Source organism: Artemia sp. Qi Xiang Cuo, chromosome 12, assembly GCF_049724085.1.
Source record: "Artemia sp. Qi Xiang Cuo chromosome 12, ASM4972408v1, whole genome shotgun sequence".
NCBI classification, from domain to species: domain Eukaryota; kingdom Metazoa; phylum Arthropoda; class Branchiopoda; order Anostraca; family Artemiidae; genus Artemia; species Artemia sp. Qi Xiang Cuo.
In genome coordinates, this window is record NC_142805.1 from 60135864 (window position 1) to 60157279 (window position 21416).

At 40.3% G+C, this 21416-nt stretch overlaps 2 protein-coding genes across 5 annotated transcripts in view; one reads left to right on the forward strand and one right to left on the reverse strand.

Moving 5' to 3' along the window:
- Positions 1–21416, forward strand: part of Rab3GAP1 (RAB3 GTPase activating protein subunit 1) — a 350147-nt gene that overhangs the window by 152666 nt on the left and 176065 nt on the right. The window lies entirely within an intron of this gene.
- Positions 1–21416, reverse strand: part of LOC148946359 (uncharacterized) — a 57813-nt gene that overhangs the window by 8637 nt on the left and 27760 nt on the right. For both annotated transcript variants that reach the window (XM_089098388.1, XM_089098387.1), the window contains exons 3-4: positions 4822–5027; positions 906–1157 (exon numbers count right to left, since the gene is read on the reverse strand). In XM_089098388.1, coding sequence (XP_088954514.1) covers positions 906–1157; positions 4822–5027 — 458 coding nt within the window. The remainder of the gene's footprint in view (positions 1–905; positions 1158–4821; positions 5028–21416) is intronic.

Here is a 21416-nt window from a genome sequence, read left to right on the forward strand (position 1 = left end):
ACGGCATGGGCCTATCCAGAATTTTGTTAAGGGAGGGGGAGCTACAAAAAAAATTACAAAACGCATCAAAAATTTGTTTGTATACATTTTTGTTATTTCTTTGCGAGTCGGAGAAAAATTCGTGATGGGTAATTTAAACTCGGAATGGGTGATTAAAACTCTCCCCCCTTGATACAGCCTTGATGACTAATTAAAATCTGGAAAATAGAAAAAAAAATATTTGATCTAGTTTGTCATTGACATAATAATAACTAGTGTGATAGGGAATGACATTGCTTCTTCGTTTGTCATTTTAAAGTACCAAAAACAGCGAAAATAAAACATGACTGTTTGAATTGGCTATGTTTAACAAATTTATTAGCTATGTGTGCCAAATTCAAAAAAAAAAATGTGTAAAAGTAAAAAAAAAACGTTTGATATCAAACAGTTTAAGAAGGTTCAGCTTTTCTTTGAACGTTTACTTGTCTTTGGGTGGTAGCAGACTGTTAATTTTAAGGACAAAAGTGTTGTCAAATTTAACTAATTAATTTTGCTTATTTATTTTCACGGTTCACCGTGGCAACACTGACAGAAACGTGATACCGTTCGAACCTTCATGATTTTTGAAACCGTCTAAAGAAAAATTTAAGAAGATCAAACGTTTTAGGCATGAATAGACCTAAGTTATTATTATATTATTTTTATAATCAATCATATTAACATAACTATATAATTATAGTTATATTAATTAATTATATTAATTATAATAATAATTAAAGATTATTATTTTGATGGCCTTTGTACTTTCAGTTTTTGTTATAATTACCATTTCTCCTTGTCTTCTTTTATATAGCCGGCTATCATTGGCAACAGAAAATTTTCCTATTACTATTTCAAAAATTTTTGCGAAGATGCTAGTCCTTTACCTTTTAAAATTTGAAATGCAAGTTTGTGTATATTAGCTGCACAGAAGCTACTGTTTATCTCTGCACTACTGCTTCTATTTTCGATTTTGTTGTACATAACGATAGGGCATGTGCAATTTAGTCGATTGCCATGAAGTGAAAGCAATTTCAGCTGAGGGGGTTGACTGAAGAGGTGCAAGTGGAGTAGACGATTATTATCCAAGTAGAGGTTTTGTAAATCTGGCATGGCTGAAAATGCTTCTAACGGTATATCTAAAAAATAGTAAAGAAACTGATAAAGCAAGAATTAATAATCAAGTAATGAAGTATAGTAAAACTATTAACTAAAAGTAAAAATTAATGAAGTAAAGTAAAACTAATAAACCAAAAGTAAAAAATTAATAAAATACAGTAAAACTAATAAACTAAAAGTAACGAAATTGATAAAGCAAAGTAAAATTAGTAAGATATCTGAAGTGAAATTGCAAAATCACTTTTTCTCACAGATTTTATTCTTATTATTGTTTTTTCAATGCTTCTTTGTTTGTGAAGGAAAATTTGCAGTGATTTCTAATTAAAGGATATTGCTAGAGAAAAAAAGTTGCTGACGTAAGAGTTGAACAAAGGATTTCCCGGAGGCTAGCTGGAGATACCAACCCTATTTCAATAAGCACCCATGTCATAGCTTTTATTTTAAGGTTTATCATTCCATAAAAATAAAGTAACTTGAACTAATAACTAAAATTATATATAAAATATTAAACAATTAATTACTGAAATTTTAAATAATTGAAATATAAAATTACAATTAGAACAATTACAAAATTCTATTAAAAGTTCGTCAGGTGTGCCTGTTGACCCTGGGTTGGTAGATTTATATAGTCACGAAGGAATCCTGACCTGAACTCCCACGCCAGTAACAAATTTGTCAAGCAATTATCCTTTATTACTAAATTAAAGTTAAAGGCGTGTTTTTAGCTATATTCGCCTTTTAGCTATATAACGCCTCGCTCTTTACGCTAAAGTTTTTTATTGTTTAAAAAAAAATAAGAGTTGTGAGAAGGTCAAACTTTAGCGTAAAGAGCACGGCGTTGAGGAGGGGACAGCCCCTTTCACATACGGAATAATTTCTGTTCGGTTTAAGTTTTAACGTCGTTCCTTACTTTCAGTTAAAAAACCTTGTTTTTTTTAATTTAATTTTGAACGTTTTTGAATTAATGCATGTTTTGATTTTGGCTCACAGTACATGAATAATTAAAACAAAATTTGTATATTAATTTTACTTTTATTTGGTTCATGGCTTTCTCGAAACTTGTTTAATTTTATTTACAAACGTTTTTATTAGTAATAAATATACGTAGCTTACGAATCAACTTACGTAACGAACTTCTATATTCATATATTTTTAATACGTATATTAGGAGGTTCGCCCCTAGTCAATACCTCGCTCTTTAAGCTAAAGTTCGAATTTTGTTCCAATTCTTTAAAAATGACCTCTTAATCACAAAGGCCGTTATTTAGAATAAATAGCTCTTATGAAAGTACTAAGAAATCTTTGGCTTAAAGAGCGAGGTATTGACTAAGGGATGAATCCAATCATACACGTAATATTTTCTGTTCGTTTTAAGTCTTGATGTTACTCCTTATTTTCAGTTGGAAAACTTGTTTTTTCGTATATTTAATTTCTGATCTTTTTTTTTTAAATAATGCTGGGAAATCCGGCTCCCCCTTCATAGCAATGTCCCTTCCCCCATGAAAACTTCCTTCATGGAAATATCTTCCCAAATATCCCCCGACCCACCCACCCCCCCACTACCAGAAAAAATCCCCCCTGAAAATGTCTGTATACTTCCTAATAACCAATACTATATGTTAACATTGGGTAAAGTTCATAACTTTCAGCCCTCCCCCCGGGGACTTCGGGGAATTAAGTCATCCTAAAGGACATAGTTATCATATTTTTAACCATGCTGAACAAAATGGCTATCTCAAAATTTTGATCAGGTGACTTTGGGAAAAAAATAAGCGTGGGAGGGGGCCTAGTTGCCCGCCATTTTTTTTTGTTAACTTAAAAAGGCCACTAGACCTTTTAATTTACATTCCAATGAGTCCTCCCACGATATTCTAGAGGCACAGGGGGTACGATCACCCCTGGGGAAAAAAAACAACAAAAAAACAAGTAAACACGCGCCTGTGATCTTTCTTTTGGCAAAAAATACACACTTCCACATTTTGCAGATAGGAGCTTGAAACCTTTGAACTAAGGTTATATTATACGCTCAATATGAAAGTGTGATTTTCATTAAGGTTCTATAACTTTTAGGGGGTCTTTCCCCCTTTTTTCGAAAATGAGCCAAATTTTCTCAGGCGCGTAACTTTTGATGGGCAGGACTAAACTTGATGAAAGTTATATATTTGAATTCAGCATTGAAATTTGATTCTTTTGATGTATCTATTGGTATCAAAAACCCGTTTTCTAGAGTTTCGGTTACCATTGAGCCCGGTCGCTCCTTACTTAAAGAAAGGTTGAGATGGCTAGGGCATGTTGTGCGGATGAAGGATGACAGATTGCCAAAGATTGTTCTTTTCGGCCAACCGTCTAGCGCTAAACGGAAAGCAGGTCGTCCTCGTCTAGGGTGGGAGGACGTCATAAAGAAAGATTTAAAGGAAATGAGAACTTCGTGGGAGGGTGTGAAAATGGAGGTTTTGAATAGATTGGGATGGAGTAGGAGCGTGCGTAGCTATGTTGTCCTCATGCGGCTTGGTGCTACGATGAATCGTTAGTAGTAGTTGTAGCAGGTGGCCATTTTGTGTATTTCAATATAATTATTTCTTTACCGTATAAACAAATTCCTGCATTTAATTATTATTTCAAGGTTTTTGATTTTTTATAGCAACTTTCCATATATTTGCTCATATAAGTATCTCTCGATTTATATATTCCAACATACTGCGGAAAATACGGTGCGAGAAATGCATGTTTGATACAAGACAGCGTGAAGTATTAGTAAAAGCCCAATTCTAATTCACAAGATCAGTAATTGAACCGTAACAAGTTTTGTACAAATAAACAGATAAAATAAACTGAATAAATAAAACAAAAGAATAGAGTTTGGAAAAACAAATAAGTCAAGTAATTGGAGATGAGCCCAGTTAAAGATACAGTCAGTCATGTAAGATTAATTTTTTCACATTTATTTTTAGAGCAAGCTTTATTTTTTTGAATGCGTTGAAATATTACAATGGGTGCAAACCTGTGTTTGCTTACTCCCTTTCCGAAATTGTCCATGTTCTGGAAAGTTGTGTTGTTTTTCTGTTAAACGTACCATCTGAGAAACGTGCAATAATAATTTGGCCCGAAATAAAACCGTGTCGTTTTTAATTTTTACAGTTGTGAAATACATCAAAAAGACAATTAATTCTATGAATGGATTAGCAATGTCTCAAAAGTCTTAAAAACACAATTGAATTTAACGTCTCAAAAACAAACACAGGCTTGGTCTCCCTGTTCCTTAATAAAAGTGGGTATAGTTATTTTTAATTATACCCATTGGCGGTTCTGGCCTCTCTTAAACGCATGGCAAAATCGTGATTAGTGTCCTCCCCCTATCTCCCACTAAACTATCAGGCCGAATTTTAACAAATTTTTCATTTATTAACAAAATTACCAGGATAAGTAAAACTAGATGTCAATGTGAAATGTTCGACGTCACTGTTCCTTTGATGCCCAGTGTTCCCATTCTACAGATTTTTGAGAAGATACGGTAGAAGATACCGTAACCAGTTTCGATAGAAAACCTGAGGCTGAGAGCCATCTACCGAATTTGGTACCGAAAATCGCAGAGGTTTTATAGATTGTTTGCAAAAAATACTGTTGATATCTATAATTTCTATAGGCACCGCATGGAATATTGTCAATCATAGAGTTAAGGCATACCTGAAAGTAAATTTCCAGATAGGTCTAAACTTCTTAACCTTGGAAAAGGCCTTATAAATTGCTCAGGCAAGACTTTCAGTCCGTTGGCTCGCAAGTTTAGCACTTCTAGAATTTCTCGCAACGGTTCTAGGTTAAAGACAGTCAGCGATAGAGGCCTACTTATTCCTTTTGAATTTTTCGCTTGAATTTCTTGTATTGTTCCTAGTCTGAAAGAGTAAAAAAATTAAATATCTACTAACTTAAAATATAAATACATTTTAAGACCATACTGGCCATACATGGCCATACATGGCGACCATACATGGCGTACGACAAACAAAAATCCCAATATTTTGGTTTCCCATCCGGACGTACAATAGTATACTTTTAACAGATATTTTACCTTGTTGCTTTATTCTTTGTGCTCTGGTGCTTTACCATATTGAATTAATTTTTTTTTTCACTGAATCTGAAATAGAGTTTTATTTGTTGAATGAATTAATATTGCTCATTACATTCCATGAGGTCTCTATTGTTCAAAAGGCGCTGCCCCTTTCCCACCCCTCACTCTTTACGCTAACGTTTGATTTTTTGTCCCAATGCTTTAAGAACGACTCCTGACTACAAGGATCGTTGAAAATCAATAAGAAGTGTTTTAAAGAGGTTTAAGATTTTCACGTAAAGAGCGTGGGTTGAGAAAGGGGCAGCCCCCCCCCCATATACAAAATAATTTCTGTTCGTTTTATGTTTTGATGTTATTCCTTATTTTCAGTTGGAAAATCTAGTTTTTTTTTAAATATAAATATTCAGGATCAATGCTAATGTTTCTTAACCGTTTTCGCTCTTTAATAACTGATAAAAATAAGTTCTTATTCAAGGTGATGTTACGTTGGATGTCAAACAGTTAATTGATAAATACCAAAATAACCAAGGCTAAGCAATAACATGATATTATTTTCCTCCATTTTTATATCAGTGTTTGTTACTATCTCCAAATTTGAAACCAGATACAGCGTATAAATAAAAACTAAGTGATCGCCGCTTCAACTGGGAATAGTGTGTTTGCTTACAAATTACACATTAATGACTTTGCTCCGTCATGGAATTTATCAGAGTACAATGAGTAATAAGGTGTGGAGTTAGTTAGACGAGTGTGGGTAATCAATAGAAAGTTATAATGTATTGTCAAGGATCTTCTTTTTTGTTTATCTACCCATCTCAGAATATCAAATATTATCTTCATAAATTTGATCAATTCATCCCCTTCACTGCTGGTTTTCTACTCGGTCTAAATAGAATAAGTTAGCACCACGGGCAGAGTCATTTTGGGGTCCTTTATTGAGAAACATAGAAAGAAATGGCTTTACCCGCTTATTTTGTAAACAGTTAAGTTTTCTACAAAAATTAAAGAGTGAATTTAAAACTAAATTGTAATAGAAATTAACGCTATATTATTACTATTATTTATGCTTCATCCACACAGTACAATAGTATAATATATGAAGTAAAAAACAGAAAAAAACACATAAGAATACAAGTGCAAATTGAAAAAGAAAACACATAAGAATTTCTTACAGAGTAACACAAGAAAAAAAAAAAAATTATAAATACAACAAAAAAAGGAGAAAAAGAAGAAAAAAAAGTAGGGTGAAAGAGAAAAGAAAAAGAAGCTCACAACTTAAATAACCAATAAATATATATATATATATATATATATATATATATATATATATATATATATATATATATATATATATATATATATATATATATATATATATATATATATATATATGTGTGTTTGTGTTACCATGAATGTCTGAAATCTGGTTAATGTCGACATTCACTGCTGAATGTTCGAAATTCCTTTTTCTCTACTTGGATTCAATTAGCTTTACGAGTCAGGTTTTTCAGTATTATGTAAGCTATCATAAACAGCGCAATCGCGCTGCCTAAGTAAAGAACGATGTTGCCGCAACGTATTATTTACTTATTTCTGGTCTTAGACCCGGGTACTACATATCGAGGGAGGTGTCTTAGAAACTTCAAAAAGGGCTCTTTCGATTGGAAATTGGAGTGGCTTATGCTCTTTTTAATAGTCAAAAATGATTGGAAGGCAATTAACAGCCCTTCCACGCCCACCATTTTCCCAAATATATCCAATCAAAATTTTTATATAGCAATTTTGTTCAGCATAGTTGATTTACACATAAAATTATTTTTTTGAGGAGGACACTCCACCACAGCCCTCAGGGCAAGGGTTGTGAATTATGTCCTGGGGGCATATAAGGTTTTGTAGAAAGCGTTGTCGTAGAAACTTCAAAAAAGGTTCATTTGATTGGAAATTCAAAGGGCTAGGGCCCTTTTTAATAGTCGAAAGTGGTTGGAGGGCAACTAACCCCCCTCTTACGCCCCCATTTCCTCAAACACATCCAATCAAAATTTAGAAATATTCATTTTGTTCAACGTTGTTGAAAGTTCTAGAAATTAGGTCTTTGAGGATGACAACCCCTCCCCCCCAATCCCTCAAGGCAAGGGTTGCAAGTTATGCCCTGGGGGTATATAAGGTTTTTATAGAAAGCGTTGTCGCAGAAACTTCAAAAAAGGCTCATTTGATTGGAAATTCAAAGGGCTAGTGCCCGTTTTGATAGTCGAAAGTGATTGGAGGGCAACTAACCCCCCTGTCACGCCCACCTTTTCCCCAAACACATCCACATCAAAATGTTGAGATAGTCATTGTTCAACGTAGCTGCAAGTTCTGGAAATTAGGTCTTTGAGGATGACAACCACCCCCCCCCCCCACAGCCCTCAGGGAAAGGGTTTTAAGTTATGCTCTGGGGGCATATAAGGTTCTTATAGAAAGCGTTGACGCAGGAACTTCAAAAAGGGCTCATTTGATTGGAAATTGGAATGACTAGTGCCCTTTTTAATAGTCAAAAGTTATTGGAAGGCAACTAACACCCCTTCCACGCCCACCATTTATCCAAACACATCCAATCAACATTTTGAAATAGCCATTTTGTTTGAAGTAGTTGAACGGTTTGGAAATTATATCTTTGAGGATGACGCTCCCCCCAGAGCCCTCGTGGTAAGGGTTGTAAGTTAAGCCCTGAGGCCATATAAGGTTTTATTGAAAGCTTTGTCGTAGAAACTTGAAAAAGGGCGCATTTGATTGCAAATTCAAAGGGCTAGTGCCCTTTTTAATAGTGGAAAGTGACTGGAGGGCAACTAACCCCCCTCTCACGCCAACCTTTTCCCCAGACGCATCCAATCAAAATTTTTAGATAGCCATTTTGTTTAGCGTAGTAAAAAGTTTTAGGAATTAGGTCTTTGAGGATGATAACCCCTTCAGAGCCCTTGGGGCAAAGGTCGTAAGTTATTCCCTGGGGACATGTAAGGTATTTGTAGTTAGTGATGTCGTAGAAACTCCAAAAAGGGCTCGTTCAATTGGAAATTAAAAGGGTTTATGCCCTTTTTAATAGTCAAAAGTGATTGGAGGATAACTAACACCCCTCTCACACTCACCATTTCCCCAAACACATCCAATCAAAATTTTTAGATAGCCATTTTGTTCAAAGTAGTTAAACGGTCTGGAAACTCGAAGTAAGGACAATCGATATACTAAAATTAATTGATTCAAACTTTTACCTTTATCATCAATGTTTTTAGCAGACTTTCAAAAAAGGATCGCTTATTACGGATGGCATATCTGATTAAATAATTTAGGTTCTATAAGCAAGTCAATTTTTTGTTAAATTCAGTAGTTTTTCAGTAAGGACACTCGATATCCTAAAAGTGTTTGATTCAAACTTGTACCTTGAGCATCTATGCTGTTAGCAGAATTTTAAAAAGGATCGTTTATGAGTGCTGGCATATCTGATGAAATAATTTAGGTCGTATGATCAATTTAACTCTATTTTTTAATTCAGTAGTTTTTCAGTAAGGACACTCGATATCCTAAAAGTGTTTGATTCAAACTTTTACCTTGAGCATCTATGTTGTTAGCAGAATTTCAAAAAGGATTGTTTATGAGTGCTGGCGTATCTGATGAAATAATTTAGGTCGTATGATCAATTTAATTTGTTTTTTAATTCAGTAGTTTTTTTCAGTAAGGACAATCGATATCCTAAAAGTGTTTGATTCAAACTTTTACCTTGAGAATCGATGTTGTTGGGTCCCAGACCACCAGCCTGAATGGTGGAAATCCACTAGCTCAGTATTGGGGTCTTAGTCCACCAGCCTGAATGGTCGAAATCTACTAGCTCATGATTGGTGTCTCAGTCCACCAGCCTGAATGTTGGAAAGACACTAGCTCAAAAGTGGGGTCTCAGTCGACCAGCCTGAATGGTGGAAATTCACTAGCTCAGAATTGGGGTCTTAGTCCACCAGCCTGAATTGTTGAAATTCACTAGCTCAGAAGTGGGGTCTTAGTCAGTGTTCAGATCGGAGCGTTGGGGTCCGACTATCTGGGCTTTATATGTCAAGGTCTGAATGCTAAGCGATTGACATGAGCTCGATTGGGACCCCATTGTGAAAATGGAAAACAAAAAACAAAAATATATTGTTGGTATGTGTGTAGAGCATGGCTACCGCTAGGGCAACAGTCTAACCGTTGACGGTTTTAGATATCCGTGAATAAGTTCTAAGGCTAGAGTGGAAGTTGGGACAAATTTTTGGAGGTGCCCACCTCACCTGCCCAGAGTCTCAGGCAAGTGGCCCTAAATTTGAAAAAGTGGAAATTGGCTCAAATTTTCTAAAGTGAGCTGAGACAATGAATAGATACTATTGGGAAAGTGATTGGAGACGCTGGACATCCGTAAACAAGTGCTAAATTGAGAGAGGAATTTGGGACAATATTTGGGGGCGCCCACCCGCCCAGAGTCTCCGGCAGGTGACCCAAAAATTTTAAAAACACACAGAGAAGACAAACACACAGAAACGACACATAGAGACGACACATGCACAGAGACGATACACACACACACACAGAGTCGACATACACAGAGAGACGAGACATACACACAGAAATGACAAACACACATAGAGACGACACGCACAAAGAGACGTCACACACACACAGATACGAAACACACATAGAGACGACACACACATAGAGACAACACACACACACAGACAACATCCACACACAGACGAGAGACGACACACTCAAAGTGATGACTAACACATAGATACGACACACACGCAGAGAAGACAAACACACAGAGACGACACCCATAGAGAGACAACACACACACAAATACGACACACTCAAAGTGACGACTTACACATAGAGACGACACACACACAGAGACGACAAAAACAAATAGAGAGACGAGACTCACAAAGAGACGACAAACACACAGAGACAACACACACACAGAGAGACTAAACACACAAAGAGAGGACAAACACACAAACATGACATACACACACAGAGATGACACACACATAGATATAGCACACATAGAGAGATGACAGACACACACAGACGAAACACCCACAGAGACGACACATTCACAGAGACGGCACACACACACATAGTCCACTCACACACAAAGAGGACAAACATATAGAGACGAGAGACACAAAGAGACGAATAACGCACAGAGACGACAAACACACAGAAACGACACATCGAGATGACACATGCACAGAGACGATACACACACAGAGTCAACACACACAGAGAGACGAGACACACACACAGAAATGACAAACACACATAGAGACGACACACACAAAGAGACGTCACACACACAGATACGAAACACACATAGAGACGACACACACATAGAGACAGCACACACACAAAGACAACATCCACACAGAGACGACACACACACACACACAGAGAGACGACACACACACAGAGACGGCACACTCAAAGTGACGACTTACACATAGAGACGACACACACACAGAGACGACAAGCACACAGAAACGACACACACACACACACACAGAGACGACACACACATATAGACAACACAGACACAGAGACGACACACACACAGAGACGACAACACATAGAGAGACGACACGCAAACAGAGACGACAAACACACAGAGACAACACACACACAAACAGATACGAAACACACAAAGCGACGACACACGCACAGAGAGGACAAACACACAGAAACGAGTCCACTCACACACAGAGAGGACAAACACACAGAGACGACAGACACAAAGAGACGAATCACACACAGAAACGACACTTAGAGACGACACATGCACAGAGACGATACACACACACAGAGTCAACACACACAGAGAGACGAGACATGGCGTATCTGATGAAATAATTTAGGTCGTATGATCAATTTAATTTATTTTTTTAATACAGCAGTTTTTTTTAGTAAGGACACTCAAGACAAAACTCACACAGAGAGAACACACACACACACACAGATACGGAACACACACAGTGACGGCACACACAAAGAGACGACATACTCAAAGTGACGACATACACATAGAGACGATAGACACACACACACACACACACATACACAGAGACGACAAACACACAGAGACGAGACAAATAGAGAGACGACACACACACACACACACAGAGACGACAAACAAACAGAGACAACACACACACAAAGAGACGACACACACACACAAACACACACAGATACAGAAACACACAAAGAGACTTAATTCAGTAGTTTTTTTTCACTAAGGACAATCGATATCCTAAAAGTGTTTGATTCAAACTTTTACCATGAGAATCAATGTTGTTGGGTCCCAGTCCACCAGCCTGAATGATGGAAATCTACTAGCTCATTATTGGGGTCTTAGTCCACCAGTCTGAATGGTGGAAATCCACTAGCTCAGTATTGGGGTCTCAGTCCACCAGCCTGAATGGTAGAAATTCACTAGCTCAGAATTGGGGTCTTAGTCCACCAGCCTGAATTGTGGATATTCGCTAGCTCAGTATTGGGGTCTTAGTCCACCAGTCTGAACGGCTGAAATTCACTAGCTCAGAATTGGGGTCTTAGTCAGTGTTCAGATTGGAGCGTTGGGTTCCGACTATTTGGGCTTTATTTGTCAAGGTCTGAATGCTAAGTGATAGACTTGAGCTCGATTGGGACCTCATTGTGAAAATGGAAAACAAAAAACAAAAATATAGTGTTGGTATGTGTGTGTAGAGCATGGCATGGTTACCGCTAGGGCAACAGTCTAACCGTTGACGGTTTTAGGTATCCGTGAATAAATTCTAAGGCGAGAGAGGAAGTTGGGACAAATTTTTGGAGGTGCCCACCTCACCTGCCCAGAGTCTCAGGCAAGTGACCCTAAATTTGAAAAAGTGGAAATTGGCTAAGATTTTCTAAACTGAGCTGAGACATGAATAGATACTATTGGGAAAGTGATTGGAGACGCTGGGCATCCGCGAACAAGTGCTAAATTGAGAGAGGAATTTGGGACAATATTTGGGGGTGCCCACCCACCCAGAGTCTCCGGCAGGTGACCCAAAAATTTAAAAAACACACACAGACGACAGACACAAAGAGACGAATCACAGAAAGAGAGGACAAACACACATAAAACGACACATAGAGACGACACATGCACAGAGACGATACACATACACACAGAGTCAACACACACAGAGAGACGAGGCACACACACAGAAATGACAAACAAACATAGAGACGACACACAAAGAGACGTCACACACACAAAGATATGAAACAAACATAGAGACGACACAAACATAGAGACAACACACACACACACAGAGACAACATCCACACAGAGACGACACACACACACAGAGACGACACACTCAAAGTGACGACTAACACATAGAGACGACACAAACACAGAGACGACAAACACACAGAGACGACACTCATAGAGAGATGACACACATACAGAGACGACACACTCAAAGTGACGACTTACACATAGAGAATACAAACACAGACAGACGACAAACATACAGACACGACATACATAGAGAGACGACACTCACACAGAGATGTAACACCCAGAGAGACAACACACACACAGATACGAAATACACACAGAGACGACGCACGCAGAGAGAGTACAAACACACAGAAACAACACACACACACAGAGACGACACACACTTAGAGACAACACAGACATAGAGATGACAGACACACAGATACGAAACACCCACAGAGATGACACATGCACAGAGACGACACACACACACAGAGTCCACTCACACACAGAGAGGACAAACACACAGAGACGAAAGACACAAAAAGACGAATCACACACAGAGAGGACAAACACACAGAAACGACACATAGAGACGACACAGGCACAGAGACAATACACACACAGAGTCAGCACACACAGAGAGACAAGACATACACACAGAAATGACAAACACACATAGAGACGACACACACAAAGAGACGTCACACACACACAGATACGAAACACACTTAGAGACAACACACACATAGAGACAACACACACACACAGACAACAGCCACACAGAGACGACACACACACACACACAGAGACTACACACACACAGAGACTACACACTCAAAGAGACTACTGACACATAGAGACAACACACACACAGAGACTAAAAGCACACAGAAACTACACAATCACACACACACACACAGAGACGACACACACATAGAGACAACACAGACACAGAGACGACACACACACAGAGACGACAACACATAGAGAGACGACACGCACACAGAGACTAAAAACACAGAGAGACAACACACACACAGATACGAAACACCCACATAGACGACACATCCTCAGAGACGACACACACACACATAGTCCACTCACACAAAGAGAGGACACACACACATAGACTACAGACACAAAGAGACTACTCACACACAGAGAGCACAAACACACAGACACTACACATAGAAACGACACGTGCATAGAGACGATACACACAAACACAGAGTCAACACACACAGAGAGACGAGACACACACAGAAATGACAAACACACATAGAGACGACACACACAAAGAGACGTCACACACACAGATACAGAAACACACATAGAGACGACACACACATAGAGACAACACACACACAGAAACAACATCCACACAGAGACGACACACACACACATAGAAACGACACATACACAGAAAAGCCACACACAAAGTGACGACTTACACATGGAGACGACACACACTCAGAGACGACAAGCACACAGACACGACACACACACACACACACACACAGAGACGATACACACAGAGAGACAACACAGACACAGAGACGACACATACACAGAGACGACAACACATAGAGAGACGACACGCACACAGAGACGACAAACACACAGAGACAACACACACACAGATACGAAACACCCACAGAGACGACACATGCAAAGAGACGACACACACACACAGAGTCCACTCACACACAGAGAGGACAAACACACAGAGACGACAGACACAAAGAGACTAATCACACACAGAGACGACAAACACACAGAAACGACACATAGAGACGACACATGCACAGAGACGATACACACACACAGAGTCAACACACACAGAGAGACGAGACATGGCGTATCTGATGAAATAATTTAGGTCGTATGATCTATTTAATTTATTTTTTTAATACAGTAGTTTTTTTAGTAAGGACACTCAAGACAACATGCACACAGAGAGAACACACACGCACAGATACGAAACACACATAGAGACAACACACACACACAGACGACATACTCAAAGTGACGACTTACACATAGATACGATAGACACACACACACACACACACAGAGACGACAAACACACAGATACGAGACACATAGAGAGACTACACACACACACACACAGATACCACAAACACACACATAAAACAAACACACACAGAGACTACACACACACACACACACAGATACGAAACATACAAATAGACTTAATTCAGTAGTTTTTTTTCAGTCAGGACACTCGATATCCTAAAAGTGTTTGATTCAAACTTTTACCTTGAGAATCGATGTTTTTGGGTCCCAGTCCACCAGCCTGAATGGTGGAAATCCACTAGCTCAGTATTGGGGTCTTAGTCCACCAGCCTGAATGGTGGAAATCCACTAGCTCAGTATTGGGGTCTTAGTCCACCAGCCTGAATGGTGGAAATTCACTAGCTCAGAATTGGGGTCTTAGCCCACCAGCCTGAATGGTTGAAATTCACTAGCTCAGAATTGGGGTCTTAGTCAGTGTTCAGATTGGAGCGTTGGGGTCCGACTATCTGGGCTTTATTTGTCAAGGTCTGAATGCTAAGCGATGGACATGAGCTCGATTGGGACCCCATTGTGAAAATGGAAAACAAAAAACAAAAGTATATTGTTGGTATGTGTGTGTAGAGCATGGCATGGTTACCGCTAGGGCAACAGTCTAACCGTTGACTGTTTTAGGTATCCGTGAATAAGTTTCTAAGGCTGGAGTGGAAGCTGGGACAAATTCTCAGAGGTGCCCAACTCACCTGCCCAGAGTCTTAGGCAAGTGACACTAAACTTGAAAAAGTGTAAATTGGCTCAGATTTTCTAAACTGAGCTGAGACAATGAATATATACTATTGGGAAAGTGATTGGAGACGCTGGGCATCCGTGAACAAGTGCTAAATTGAGAGAGGAATTTGGGACAATATTTGGGGGTGCCCACCCGCCCAGAGTCTCCGGCAGGTGACCCAAAAATTTAAAAAACACACAGAGACGACAGACACAAAGAGACGAATCACACACAGAGAGGACAAACACACAGAAACGACACATAGAGACGACACATGCACAGAGACGATACACACACACACAGAGTCAACACACAAAGAGAGACGAGACACACACAGAAATCACAAACACACATAGAGACGACACACACATAGAGACAACACACACACAGAGACAACATCCACACAGAGACGACACACACACACATAAACGACACACTCACACAGACCAATTACACAGAGATACCACACACACACAGAGACTACAAACACACAGAGACGACACACACAGAGAGACGACACACACACAGAGACGACACACTCAAAGTGACGACTTATACATAGAGACGACACACACACACAGACGACAAACACACAGAGACGACACACACATAGAGACGACACTTACACAGAGACGACACAAACAAAGAGACAACACACACACAGATACGAAACACACAAAGAGACGACACACGCAGAGAGAGGACAAACACACAGAAACCACAAACACACACAGAAACGACACACACATATAGACAACACAGACAGAGAGATGACACACACACAGATACAGAAACACCCACAGAGACGACACATGCACAGAGACGACACACACACACAGAGTCCACTCACACACAGAGAGGACAAACACACAGAGACGACAGACACAAAAAGATGAATCACACACAAAGAGGCCAAACACACAGAAACGACACATAGAGACGACACATGCACAGAGACGATACACACACACAGAGTCAACACGCACAGAGAGACGAGACGCACACATAGAAATGACAAACACACATAGAGACGACACACACAAAGAGACGTCACACACACACACAGATACGAAACACACAGAGACGACACACACACAGAGACAACACACACACACAGAGACAACATCCACACAGAGACGACACACACACACAGAGACGACACACTCAAAGTGACGACTTACACATAGAGACGACACACACACAGAGACGACAAACACACAGAGACGACACACATAGAGAGATGACACACATACAGAGACGACACACTCAAAGTGACGACTTACACATAGAGACGACACACACACAAAGACGACAAACACACAGAGACGACACACATAGAGAGACGAAACTCACAAAGAGACCACAAACACACAGAGACAACACACACACAGATACGATACACACACAGAGACTACGCACGAACAGAGAGTACAAACACAGACAAACTACCAACACATACCGAGACTACACACACATAGAGACAACACAGACATAGAGATGACAGACATACAGAAACGAAACACCCACAGAGAAGAGACATGCACAGAGACGACACACACACACAGAGTCAACTCACACACAGAGAGGACAAACACACAGAGACGACAGACACAAAAAGATGAATCACACGCAGAGAGGACAAACACACAGAAACGAGACATAGAGATGAAATATGCACATAGACTACACACACACATATTCAACACACACACAGAGAATCGAGACACATACACAGACACGACGAAACGCAAAGAGATACGACAAAAACAAAGACAATTCACACACACACAGATAAAACACACACTTAAAGACGACACACACATAAATAACCAAAACACGCACAAATAACATCCACGCAGACACGACACACACACACACACACAGACGACACACACACAGAGACTACACACTCAAAGTTACTACTTAAACATATACACCAAAAAAATATATAGACGAAAAGCACACAGAAACGACAAAAGCACACACACACACACACAGAGACGACACACACATAGAGAAAACACCGACACAGAGACGACACACACACAGAGACGACAACACATAGAGAGACGACACGCACACCGAGACTACAAACACACAGAGACAACACACACACAGATACGAAACACCCACAGAGACGACACATGCACAGAGATGACACACACACACAGAGTCCACTCACACACAGAGAGTACAAACACACAGATACGACAGACACAAAGAGACTAATCACACACATATAGGACAAACACACAGAAACGACACATAGAAACGACACGTGCACAGAGACGATACACACAAACACAGAGTCAACACACACAGAGAGACGAGACACACACAGAAATGACAAACACACATAGAGACGACACACACAAAGAGACGTCACACACACAGATACGAAACACACATAGAGACGACTCACACATAGAGACAACACACACACAGAGACAACATCAACACAGAGACGACACACACACACACACACACACACACACACACACACACACAGACGACACACACACAGAGACGGCACACACAAATTGACTACTGAAACATAGAGACGACACACACCCACACACTAAAATCACACAGACACGACACACACAACACACACAGAGATCAAACAAACAGAGAGACAACACAGACACAGAGACGAAACCAACAAAGAGACGACAACAAAAATAGAGACGGCACGCACACAGAGACGACACACACACAGAGACAACACACACACAGATACGAAACACACACAGAGACGACACAGGCAGAGAGACGACACTCACACACAGAGTCAACTCACACACTTAGATGACAAAAACACAGAGACGACAGACACAAAGAGACGAATCACACACAGAGAGGACAAACACACAGAAACGACACATAGAGACGACACATGCACAGAGACGATACACACACACACAGAGTCAACACACACAGAGAGACGAGACATGGCGTATCTGATGAAATAATTTAGATCGTATGATCAATTTAATTTATTTTTTTATTACAGTAGTTTTTTTTAGTAAGGACACTCAAGACAACACGCACACAGAGAGAACACACACACACAGATACAAAACACACACAGAGACGAAACACACACAGAGATGACATAAAGTGACAACTTACACATAGAAACGATAGACACAAACACACACATACAGAGATACTACAAACACACTGAGACGAGACAAATAGAGAGACGACACACACACACAGAGACGACAAACACACAGAGACAACACACACACAAAGAGACGACACACATACACACAGATACGAAACATACAAATAGACTTAATTCAGTAGTTTTTTTTCAGTAAGGACACTCGATATCCTAAAAGTGTTTGGTTCAAACTTTTACCTTGAGAATCGATGTTGTTGGGTCCCAGTCCACCAGCCTGAATAGTGGAAATCCACTAGCTCAGTATTGGGGTCTTAGTCCACCAGCCTGAATGGTCGAAATCCACTAGCTCAGTATTGGGGTCTCAGTCCACCAGCCTGAATGGTGGAAATTCACTAGCTCAAAATTGGGGTCTCAGTCGACCAGCCTGAATGGTGGAAATTCTCTAGCTCGGAATTGGGGTCTTAGCCCACCAGCCTGAATGGTTGAAATTCACTGGCTCAGAATTGGGGTCTTAGTCAGTGTTCAGATTGGAGCGTTGGGGTCCGACTATCTGGGCTTTATTTGTCAAGGTCTGAATGCTAAGCGATGGACATGAGCTCGATTGGGACCCCATCGTTAAAATGGAAAACAAAAAACAAAAATATATTGTTGATATGTGTGTGTAGAGCATGGCATGGTTACCGCTAGGAAAACAGTCTAACCACTGACGGTTTTTGGTAACCGTGAATAAGCTCTAAGGCGAGAGTGGAAGTTGGGACAAATTTTTGGAGGTATCCACCTCACCTGCCCAGAGTCTCAGGCAAGTGACCCTAAATTTGAAAAAGTTGAAATTGGCACAGATTTTCTAAACTGAGCTGAGACAATGAATAGATACTATTGGAAAAGTGATTGGAGACGCTGGGCATCCCTGAACAAGTGTTAAAATGAGAAAGATTTTTGAGAAAATATTCGGGGGCCCTCACCCGACAAGAGTCTCCGGAAAGTGAGCCAAAAATTAAAAAAAAACACATAGATTATATACACAAAGACAAGAATCACACACAGAGACTTAAAACACACAGAGACGACAAAGAAAGACGACACATTCACAGAGACGATACACACACACAGAGTCAACAGACACAGAGAGACGAGACACACACACAGAAATGACAAACAAACATAGAGGTGACACACACAAAGAGACGTCACACACACACACACAGATACGAAACACACATAGAGACGACACACACATAGAGACAACACACACACACAGAGACAACAACCACACAGAGACGACACACACACACAGAGACGACACACTCAAAGTGACGACTTACACATAGAGACGACACAAACACAGAGACAACAAACACACAGAGAGACGACACACATACAGAGACGACACACTCAAAGTGACGACTTACACATAGAGACGACACACACACAGAGACGACAAACACACAGAGACGACATACATAGAGAGACGACACGTACACAGAGACGACAAACACACACAGAGACAACACACACGCAGATACGAAACACACAAAGAGACGACACACGCACAGAGAAGACAAACACACAGAAACAACACACTCACACACAGAGACGACACACACATATAGACAACACAGCCATAGAGATGACAGACACACAGATACGAAACACCCACAGAGACGACACATGCACAGAGACTACACACACACAGAGTCCACTCACACACAGAGATGACAAACACACAGAGACGACAGACACAAAAAGACGAATCACACACAAAGAGGACAAACACACAGAAACGACACATAGAGACGACACATGCACAGAGACCATACACACACACAGAGTCAACACACACAGAGAGACGAGACGCGCACATAGAAATGACAAACACACATAGAGACGACACACGCAAAGAGACGTCACACACACACACAGATACGAAACATACATAGAGACGACATACACATAGAGACAACACAAACACACAGACACCATCCACACAGAGACGACACACACACACACAGAGACGACACACATACACAGACTACAAACACAAAGTTACTACTTAAACATATAGACCACACACACACAGAGACTACAAACACGCAGAAACGACACACTCTGACACACACACACAGATACGACACACACAAAGAGACCACACCGACACAGAGACGACACACACACAGAGACGACAACACATAGAGAGACGACACGCACACCGAGACTACAAACACACAGAGACAACACACACAGATACGAAACACCCACAGAGACGACACATGCACAGAGACTACACACACACACATAGTCCACTCACACAAAGAGAGGACAAACACACAGAGACGACAGACACAGAGAGACGAATCACACACAGAGAGGACAAACACACAGAAACGACACATAGAGACGACACGTGCATAGAGACGATACACACAAACACAGAGTCAACACACACAGAGAGACGAGACACACACACAGAAATGACAAACACACATAGAGACGACACACACAAAGAGACGTCACACACACAGATACGAAACACACATAGAGACTACACACACATAGAGACACCACACACACAAAGACAAAATCCACACAGAGACGACACACACACACACACACAGAGACGACACACACACAGAGACGGCACACTCAAAGTGACGACTTACACATAGAGACGACACACACACACACACAGAGACGACAAACACATAGAGACAACACAGACACAGAGACGACACAAACACAGAGACGACAACAAATAGAGAGACGACACGCACACAGAGACAACACACACTCAGATACGAAACACCCACAGAGACGACACATGCACAGAGACGACACACACACAGAGTCCACTCACACACAGAGAGGACAAACACACAGAGACGATAAACACACAGAGACGACTCACACCAAGAGAGTACAAACACACATAAACGACACATAGAGACGACAAAAGCACAGAGACGACACACACACACAGAGT